General features: G+C 31.5%; 1 protein-coding gene across 1 annotated transcript; it reads right to left on the reverse strand.

The window, feature by feature from the left end:
- Positions 1 to 1,070: 1,070 nt before the first annotated feature.
- Positions 1,071 to 10,888, reverse strand: LOC111062154 (zinc finger protein 211-like). The gene is made up of 4 exons (XM_039429526.1): positions 10,558 to 10,888; positions 7,337 to 7,664; positions 4,418 to 4,428; positions 1,071 to 1,336 (listed from the first exon to the last, which is right to left on the reverse strand). The coding sequence occupies exons 1-4, from the start codon at positions 10,886 to 10,888 to the stop codon at positions 1,071 to 1,073; spliced, it is 936 nt and encodes a 311-aa protein (XP_039285460.1).
- Positions 10,889 to 11,123: the final 235 nt, after the last annotated feature.

Here is an 11,123-nt window from a genome sequence, read left to right on the forward strand (position 1 = left end):
GTGGCGGTTCCTAAGGTGGCCTTTCCTATAAACCCATCAAGCGACTTTCCTATAAACCAGAATTCAATCGTGAATTCAAAACTTTCCTACGAAGAATAATTGTCACCTGTAATCAACTTGTAACTGGTACTGTTATCTGTCCAATAATATAACTGTTACTGTTATCAATGGTGTGGAATAGATGGGTGGACCCTCTGACACTTCTTACAAATTAACTTGGGTTGACATTTCTTACAAACAGTAGGTGAGGCTGTTTCATTTGCTACATCATTTGCTAATGTAGGCCTAATATTCTGTACCTTCACGACCAGCAATAGCCTATATTTTGTGAAATAAACCGGTTATGAAGAGATGGAATTAAAAACGATGAAGATAAAAAAACATAAATAGTTTTGTCAATACGAATAGATCGAACGTAATATATTCTTAACGCTATTATTAAGCTTCCTACGGTATACGGAGTAAAACTGGAAAATAATTTTCTAAATCAGGCTTTGATATGTCTTATATTCAATTATCAACTTGCACGATCCATATGGATGTTCCAAATCCAGTAGGCTCTATACTTCTATATAAAGTATTATCCATAAACGTTTCAAAATTGACAGGATGTACTAAAATCTACTCATGGACTTCCCAACCGATTCTCTCACTCCCACCCATGAATGCAGAATAGTCTTCTTTTTCTTCACTTCAAGGATAAGGAGGTCTAGTAAATAGCCTGTTCCAGTACCCATCTTTTCCTCGGCCTTCCTATATCTCTTTCCCAGTATGTGTATAATGTTTAGCCTATCTAAAGGAATTTTTCCTGGAGGCATCTTATTCAAGTAACAGAATAGTAACAGAATAGTAACAGAAGAGTAACATCCACACAAATGCAATATTGGACAAATAACAGTAACAGATATATTTAGACATAAGTACCAGTGAAGCTGTCTACAGACTTATGCGCCACTAACACGCGCATATTGCTTTTCATAAGTTGATTTAATGATACTAATAGTTCATGTAATTTATATTATTCATGTTCATTCATAATCTATTGATTATAATATTGTTGATAGCATGAGCTAGAGAGCGCACGCGTCTGCATCTAGATCAAAGTCCGTACTTCTAGCCTTATGTTTCATAATGACGTGAGTTTTGAGAGTGTACTTCCTGGTGAACTTGCTGGCGCAGTGCGGACACTTGTAGAGCCGTCCCTTGCCGCACTCGAACATCTTGTGGTGCTTCAGAAACTGCTCGGTCTTGTACACCTTGCTGCACGAGCAGATGAACAGCTTTCCTTTTCCGGTCTCGAAGACGTCGATCATACATTTTAACGAGTTGTTGAAGCCTGAAACAAAAGAAACAGAGCACAATGATTAGAACAAACATACAGGTAAATGGAAACAAATTGGAATGAGAGGTGTAAGATGAACACAACTGAAATACACATATATACATTGATGAAAACAAATTGAAAAAATAAGGGTTGTGGAGATGCGTGGATACAAATTGAAATACACTCAAACAAAAATGAAAATAATATGAAGAAATGATTGTTCAGGGAAACATATTAAAATAAATAACAAATATATTATACCCTGAATTAGAAGAGGTTTGTAACAGAAATGCCGTTTGTAACGAAAAAAAAAATCAGGACTAGAATAATAGAGAAAAGATAGCACAAGATTGCTATCTATTATCCATGCTAGAATTCAGTATAAGAAAGACTCCATTCATGAATGTAAATATTTCAATGAGGAGGAATAATATTTCAACTAAAACTTCAGCAGTAGATGGAAATTAGTTAAAACACTCATTGACATGGGCTACTTTTAAATTAATAAAACAAAATAAATCTTATAGCACCCTTTATTTTTTAAAACAACTTTAAAATAGTTGAACAACTAGTTTCGGTTTACACCATCTTTATACATGGTGTAAACCGAAACTATAGTTGTTCAACTATTTTAAAGTTGTTTTAAAAAAATAAAGGGTGCTATAAGATTTATTTTGTTTTATTGGAAATTAGGTAATATGTTGAAACAATTGAATACTGTACCAAAAATATGGCCACAAAGAGCAATGCAAATGAATTTGAAATTCATACTAAAACGGAATTCAACAAAAAACAAATTGGTAGAAACTAAAAATATGGGTTTTGAGAAATCATAGTATAAATAATTAGTTTCAATTAAGATGGAATGTTGGATTACGGTAAAGGCCTACTTATTAAACTGAGGACCTGTTCTGACAGAGTTGTGAAAAATAATAAAATTAAGAATAGAGATAAATTGAGAGGAAAATTCGCAAAGTGAACAGCTGATAACTGATCCAAAAAATACTAATTATTAAAGAACGACATTATTTTTCAATTTTAATCAAGTCGAACTCAGCATTTGGTAAGATGAATAAGTCTAGACGTTCTCATCTAGTCATTTACAAGATTTAATCATCAGCAAATGAAACGGTTTGTTTATTCTACTTTACTTTCGGAAAATGAAATAGAAGATGATTTAAAAATAATTTTATCTTGTGAATTTTGGATATTGTTAGAGGACTAACAGAGACATCAATTTCCTCATGATGAATGTTTAACAATAGAACCAAACAATTCAATCCACAAAAATTGTGGATATCCACCAAACAATTCTACCACAAAATTGTAATCAAAACCGATTACAATAGAAGGCTACTATATGACCACATGAATAAAAAACCATTGATTTATAAAGCATCAATTTATTGAAATTACAGTAGCAATTCTCGAATAAGATTACAATGTTTGTGATTTTATCAATTTTATGTTGGCAATGTTTTAAAAAATATTTTAGTACAAGAAAATGTATCTCAATAATAAGTACTGCACCTGAATTCAATATGAATACCGGACTGTAATTTGTTTGATAATTGACACTCATTACTATTGGAAAAATAACTACTTGAAAAAAATATATTGGGAGTATATAAGAGAACAAAACTTCAACTGTGTTAACAATAAACAAATAAAGGAAAAAATAGTTTAGGAATTATGTGAGTCTATAAATAATAATATATTATTAGTCAACTAATCAATTGATACAAAATTACAAACAATCAAACACGTCATAATAAATAGTACATTATAAGGTAAGCTTATACTAATACAAAATGACCAAGGTATAATAATACTACAGAAAATAAATATATTTAAACAAAGAAAAACATGAATTTTAAAAACACTTATAAAGTGAAAATGCACTTACTATCAGAAGTAAGTAGAAATGATCGTCACTAAAGTGTTACTTTATAAGTGTTTTTGAAATCCAAGTTTAATAAATTTCAATAGTGAAAAAGTATAGATATGCAACACACAGTAAAAAACCAGTGTGATAATCTATTTATAAAAAAATAAAAGCAAGAATATTATTATCACATTTTCAGCTTTCTAAATCCTAAATATTGATTTTTTTAATCAAATTGTCAATTCATGAAATTGATTTTTGTTTTGCATAAAGAGTGATGATATACTATTTTCATAGAAAAGATTAACACAACAATGCTACATAACATATATTTGACTAAACATACATTGCACAATATAAGTATTTTTCAAAGGTTGTTCAGATAGTCATAAAAATACTTTTGATAAAAACTAAATAGTAACCTATGGGTGGTAGAACCTTCCCGCAAGGATCTTCCCACCATCAAAAGCCAAATTAATTTACTCATAATCTAATATTTTGCAACAAGAAACAAGGATCAATAAACAGTACAGTAGGTAAAATGAAGTGAAATTCAATACAGTTTACATTTTCACATCAATATTACCAAGTTCTCAAACCTAGTCGACAATCTTTTGTATCATAATATTACAATATTAAGATAAAATAAGCCCATTTCATTAAATACCAATAACATTTATTGATATTATTGTATATAGATATATTGTTATATCGGTACTGCTTTTTATTACATGTCTTGTAATTGTAGAAATGTGAGAAATTTGTAAAGAAGGGGTTGTACCGGACTAATGTACATATATTATATAACAATCTAGAACAGTATAGAAAAAAATCTAGGTTATGAGAGCAATACCTAATAAGGAAAAAAAATCATGAAGTAAAACAAAATCCTTCGATCAACTGATAGCCTATTCAGAACTAAAAAATCAATATGTACCAATATTCAACTGCAATTTGCCATTGACTAGAAGCAGCAGGGCAGTGCAATCAAAGTAAATAAACCCATAAAAAATACGGAACAAAAATAGAATTCCTGAAAAATTAGGATTCCATAGTGTATAAGTAATACCATAGATGAAAATAACGTGTAAGATGTATGTTAAGCTATGCTATTGTTTCTCTATGGTAATACCATAGCCACCTCTAATACACCTTTATTAGAGGTGGCTATGGTAATACTGAAACAATCCATTGCGAGGTCTATATACCTTGATTGCATCTAATCATGCAAATAAAAAATAGGCTTAACATATTTAAATAACATTGATATAAAACAATAATATAAATTATATTATGATACAAAAATTGTATCATATGATATGCAATCATATAATATTGCATATAATATAATAAAAGTATCATCATCATATTGTTGCATAATTATGATGCAACCGAGCTTTTACATATGTATCAATAGATAATTTAAATACTCTCAAAGTTGATAAATTACATAGTTTGGCTATGAAATAAATTATGCAATTAAATTGCATGTTACGCGTTGTACGATATTACATATTGCAATATTGCAATGCGTACAGGAGAATTTATAATACTACTTGTAATTTATTTTTATAAATTATCATTATTTATAGTAAAGTAACATAACATATTTTACACTCATTGAATGAAATCTATGTATGGTAGACAATATAATATAAGTATACAGAATAACTTGTATAAGTAGGTATGCAAACTTATGGTTTGAGTGATCACAGTTAACTGCTGGCTGTCAGCAAACACTCTTTGTAATAGCAGGCCTACCCTATCCATTTGGAAAGGTAACATTACAATTACTGTATCTGAAAATGAAACTGCAAATCTGTTCTATCTTATAATAGAGTATCTGTTGTTTGATATTGACTGTGATTATATTGAAGAATTCGCAGAGTATGTGTCTATTGTATGTAGAATATTTGAAAAATTTTATCGCATTATGGTCTTCATTGTTACTTGGCTGAAAAAATGTATTGGAAATTGGGGTCTATTGCAGAAAGTATAATGTGTCTATTGCAGAGTATGTATCTATTACAGAGTATGTATATATTACAGAGTATGTGCAATATTTGACAAATTTTATTGCATCATGGTCTTCATTGTGACTTGGCTAGTTGATGCGAATTTTTATTAAAGTATTGAAAATTGGGGTTTTGGAAACGAGTCGGGGCCGGCGAAAACAATGGATGGACAGATAGAAGTTCTAATGACCCTTCAGCAGACGCCTAATGTTATTAAATTTCGACATTTTCGTGTTCTATTTCTAAGGAATCACAAGTTTCCCACTCCGAAGAAAATATTGGTGAACTAGTCTGGTTAATTAAAGGCACTTTCAGCTTTAAACCAGCGATAGCCGACAGTGATTGGACATACACACACACTATAGTCTACAAGCTCATTACTGTACTATCAATGATAAGTACAGTTAGTAAAACTGAGACCATATTTTTAGTGTACATGATGATTAGAGACTAAACTCATCACATATACATTATGTTCAATCTAATAGAATATTGCAAAGGACGCCAAAAAATCGTACGTTCAATAATTATCGAATTGTTTGTAACTCAACTTATTCTGTACCATATACAGCTTGTATTGTGAGCGAGTTGAGTTCCATCAAACTATTGGGAATAATACAATTGTAAGTACTTGATCACTGATTTAGATTCAATTGTAGAAAATACAAGAAACAGATGTAAGGTGCAAAGTAAGTTGGTGCTCGCTACCAGCTATAAGTGTCTTCCAGAAACGCGAAAGTGGCCACTAATGAGAGAAATTGAACGGAATCAGAGGACAATGGAGTATGGTAGTCGAGAGTTGGAGGATGAACCTTTTTGAGCCTCCATTGAACAATACCCAGTGATCAGGAAGCGCCCCCTGACCCCTTTCCATAACCCGAAAATTATTTTCCAGTCATGAAACTATTAAATGAATATTGCACGACTTACTAATTATTTGAATCAAATTACAGGATTAAAAAAGAAAATATTTTCAACAAAGCTTTCATTATTTGGGATGATGGTGTAGGAAAACATCATTCATTATTTTATCCTTAGGATAAGAGTATTATGGTATTTTTGCTACAGTTTTTTTTATTATTTATTTTTACTAAACACCTATCATTGAAATAATTGGGAAAGAAGAGAGAAAAAAAGTTTAGATTTGTGCTATTTCTCTCCCGAATTTAGATAAAATGAAAAAGTGCAAACAGAAAACCTTGGAAAAAATTCTATAATGATATTTTATTACTTTATTTTTATTCTAAGGTTAAATTCACTTATTATACTTCGTTGAGTTATAATTATAGACACCAGCAGAAATACAACATATTCTTCTTAAGATTCTGAAAGTACATTAGAATATTGTGGAATTACTAGGTGAGTTACATTCAAGATTCAAATATTACCACTTGGTTTTGTAACATTCCAAAATATTTTCAAGTTTCAAAGAATGTCTTGTGGTCAAGATGTAAAATAATAATTGTACATTGAATTGAATTATTGCTGCATGATGACAGGGGAGTGATACTCAATATTTGAACATAATACAGTACAGTTCCAAGAACTTGGTAATTTAATATTCCATCATCAGAAAAACAGCAGATCTTCTATTATGATTCAAGAATACCTTAATATCATGGAAAACTAGTCTACTGTAGACAAGTGGGTTTATGGGTACTCAAGAAGGGAATATGACTTGTTTGTTGTGTTATATTCCACCAGAGGATAAATAAAAGACCTTTCTTATTTTTAATACTTAATCTGTTGTTGATCTATTCATATTCCAAGTAAACATTCAAATTTGTGTCTATTCTTAATTTCTAATAAAGTATTTCATCAGGGCTACTTGATTTGCCAATTGATAAGAGTTAATTCCATGGTACCCTTTTGTTTTGCCGTCTTTTATAAAAAAGTTTAAAAAACGGTACTATGGAATTATTCTTGATCACTATTGAACACTATTTGTGATTGTATAAAAAAATTGAATATATATTAATAATATCAGATTGTTGTGTTGAACACTTGAACACTATTTTTCAATTCACTTTCACTTTAATTTCAATTTCTCATGAAAATATGCAAAAAATTGATAACCCTAGAATTGTTGAGATTAAGAAATCGTAGAGTTACTGGAAGAGAGGCAGCTGTGTCTGTGAGCTGAGGAATTCGAGATACTCGGTTGTGTGTTTGTGTGCAATATGCGTCTTCATGTTTCCCTTCTGCTTGGACATGTGGTTGCAGAACGGGCACTTGAAGTTGGGTCCTTTGCCGCATTCGAACCGTTTGTGGTTGAGCAGAGAACTGACCAATCCGTACACTTTGCCACAGACATCGCACTTGTAGCCTGGCTCAGTCCAGCTCCTCATCATCTGTGACTTGGCGCCTCTTCGGCTGAAAATCTCATTCAGCGAGGAGCACATCAGCTCTTCAATCGGTCTGGCGCGTAACTCTTGTTTCACTGCAACAAAGTGCACATTGTTAGTGGAAGTTCATAAATTCCATCACTTGTGTTTCTGAAATCTTGAACAGTATTTCATTGAACTCAAACAAAAGATTGATTGAACTCTAAAATTTCACAAAAATTTCGAATATCCACTATTGAACTCAAACAAAAGATTGATTGAACTCTAAAATTTCACAAAAATTTCGAATATCCACTTCTAGAAGCATAGGGTGTAAAGCCGTAGGCCTATTTATAAACGATTTTTCAAGTACGAATCTAATTCAAGTAGAATTAGTGACTAGAACCAAGAAATAACAGGAACTAATCAGAACAATATTCTAATCTTTGGTTGCTGGACAACCAATGATACTTGGCTCAGATTTTTTTTCAAAAATCGTTTATAAATACGGCCCTCAATCTGCAACCTGTTGAACTGCAAATTTTCAACATGAAATCAGGAGCTGGAAATTTCTAAACTGAACATTTTGAACTGTGACTATTATGAACTCATTAATCTCAACTGTGCGTATTTTTTTAAACTCTTGAACTTGTTTTGTTCAGAATGACGATGCCCATAAATGAGCATAAATCTGCTGCCTCATCCCAAAAGTCCGGTCCTCTTGAACTGCAACTTGAAAAAATATATAAAATCTTCAACTACAATCTATGAGAACGTGATCGGATAATAATTCACAGTGTGTTAAACAAAGATTTGTTAATTATTTGAAACTGATATTGAGTTATTATGCTATTTAATTATAATAATAAATGCCAGCTTGGATAAATCATTGAAAAGGTTACTGAATAATGTATTGCCTGAACAAGAGTAAAATTACTTTTGGTGAAAAATAAACCCGCTTTATTTTTTTCCAAATTTCCATAGATGGTCCAACATGGAGGTAGGTTATTTTCTGTATTTAATTGATATACTATTACGTTATATCGGAAACCAATTTTTCTTGAAAACTATGAATTGCGGTAGGTCTAAATCTTATAAATAAAGAATGGAATCGTCTTATAAAGGTATGGGAAATAGATACACTTGGAAACTTAATTTAGTAAATAATAAAGTATACCTACTGTGTAATACAACAAAAATTCTATCAGGCTTCAGGCTATAAATATATTGTACCCTACAATAATATTATTCTTAATGTGTGCAGTATCTTGTTCATATAATATGAATGTAGAAAAAGTTTTTACATAGGATCCTGTTCATTGATCATTCAATAGTATCAATAATATTTATATTCTATAGTTTTAAACAATGCAAGTTTGAAACATTGGATTTGAAAATAAAAATTCATATTCATAAGGAAAAATGCCATATTTATTACAATAAATTATAAATACCCTAGTACATGTATAATACTGTTTTGTTCTCTAAAAAAGCTGCCACAATTCATCAGTATAGGCTACTATCATAGGCAATATCGAGCCATTAATCCAATCAAATTTTGCCGAAATAAAAATAATATTTCGGAATAGTAATTTAATTGAAAATACGTCATGTGTGATGAACAGTAGGTATAGGAGAGTATTAAGATGGATTTTCAACGAATCCAATCATCACAGCATGCACAAAATCATTTTTCAGTCTCGTTCTAAGATACTCTATCATGTAGGATAATATTGGTTTTGTTTTGCAATAAACTTATGTTAATTATTTAATAAGATCCACTTATAAACAATACCACTTATTAGTTGAAAGGAACAGGTCATAAATGATACATGCAGAATAAACTCAATTTTATGTACCGTTATCAAGAAATTTCTGTAAATGACGAAAAAAATATTTTGATTGGAAAATTCATTAGATTATCCAAATTAAAAATAAAACAACAGAAATAATAAATTTATTCACCAGGAAAAATTAAATAAAAACACTAATATGTTGTCAAATTCTACACTGTTGTTTGATAATTATGTTCTACACATATGTTTGACAACATATTTGTGTTTTTATTTAATTATGGAACGGTTCTACAATATTGACAATGACTCAGTCAAACCAGGAAAAATATTATAAAACAACGATAATCTAAAGTCTAAACCCAACGAGGACTAGGCTACTGCAAAACACAATACCTAGAAAATTTATAAAAAAATTAAAAATAAATAAAATAATTTAAAATAAATTTGAGCATGAAATTTTAGTTTACATTCAGTCTAATTTTCATGATAATACTAGGATTTATCAAATAACAGGTCTCAAACCATCAAAAGAAATACACCTAAACTGCTTATAATTACATTTCTGGGATGAATAATGCTTTTCTTGATTAATGGAGGTTTAATAAATTAAAATTCCAAACTTATAACAGTAAATTCAATCATTTCTCATCCCAAAATGCGTATCATCATAGAGGAAAAATATAGCATGAGAAGATATCCCATGGTATAGGGCTTTTATGTTCAAAATTTCAATGTTAACTCAAGCAGATAGTCCTAGCAGTTGTTTTTGGGTGACGCTGATATTCTCTCATACTGTGCCGTTCTTACACTCTCACACCAATAAAACAGTAATAATTGACAATAGTCGACAGTAATCGGCTTGAGTTGACAAGAAATCCGCTTGAAACATAAACTACCTATACCATGGGCATCTTCTTTAAGCTATCTTTTTTCTATGGTGGCATTGTATAGATAACGATTCTCCATCCACCAAAGAAAGGCAGTCCTATTCTCATGAATCCCTTTCACTTTTCAGTAATTCTAGGAATTGGAGTCTTGTCATTCATCAGCAGTGAGGATTCTCCAGTGCTATGTGCCAAAACTTCGTGGCTATTATTACAACTTGACACATTTCGAAAATTAAGTGTTGACACTCCATGAATATCATCATGTTTTGAATTTTCTTGTCTAGTATGTGCTGAATCATTTTGGACTGTTGTCAGATGTTGGCTACTTGCTGCCACACTGCCTTGCCCGGTGGCATCGGAATGTTTATTCATGATGTGCACCTTGAGGTTGCCCTTCAGCTTGGTGCGATGCTCGCAGTAGGGACACTGCAGTGAAGGCGGCTTCCCGCACTCGAACTTTCTATGGTTATAGAGCGACGGGTACTGGGCGTAGCTCTTGTGGCAGCGGCTACAAACGAAGCGGTTCTGTGATTGGAGCGATGCAATCAGACGTGTATCGGCTCCACCAATGGCAGGAGGCAGCATATCCCAAGGATGCTGAGTCATCATTCCCGTACCGGACGGCCATAGGTTGCGATCAAGAAGTGGGATGGACATTTTGTTTTCCATCCAGCCTGTATAAATGCAGATCCAAGGTCAGAAAAATCATTATGCTATAATGACATTCACTTTAAACTGTCGGCATTTTTTTAAAATAACTTTATTGCTTCCTTGTCTATTAAAATATATGTTGCATTTTATTTTCCATTCTTCATCTATTTGACAGTTCAAAGTGAATCTCACAATAGCTTACCCCAATTGAGATCAATGAGGTAGAGTGGTAGAGAGGACT

Source organism: Nilaparvata lugens, chromosome 5 (assembly GCF_014356525.2).
Source record: "Nilaparvata lugens isolate BPH chromosome 5, ASM1435652v1, whole genome shotgun sequence".
NCBI classification, from domain to species: domain Eukaryota; kingdom Metazoa; phylum Arthropoda; class Insecta; order Hemiptera; family Delphacidae; genus Nilaparvata; species Nilaparvata lugens.

Excerpts from the sequence above, each read along its gene's own strand:
- LOC111062154 (XM_039429526.1), bottom strand. The coding sequence starts at position 10,888 with ATGTCCATCCCACTTCTTGATCGCAACCTATGGCCGTCCGGTACGGGA. Across the intron at positions 7,665-10,557 it reads GCAAGGCAGTGTGGCAGCAA|TGAAACAAGAGTTACGCGCC; the intron begins GTAGCCAACATC and ends ACTTTGTTGCAG.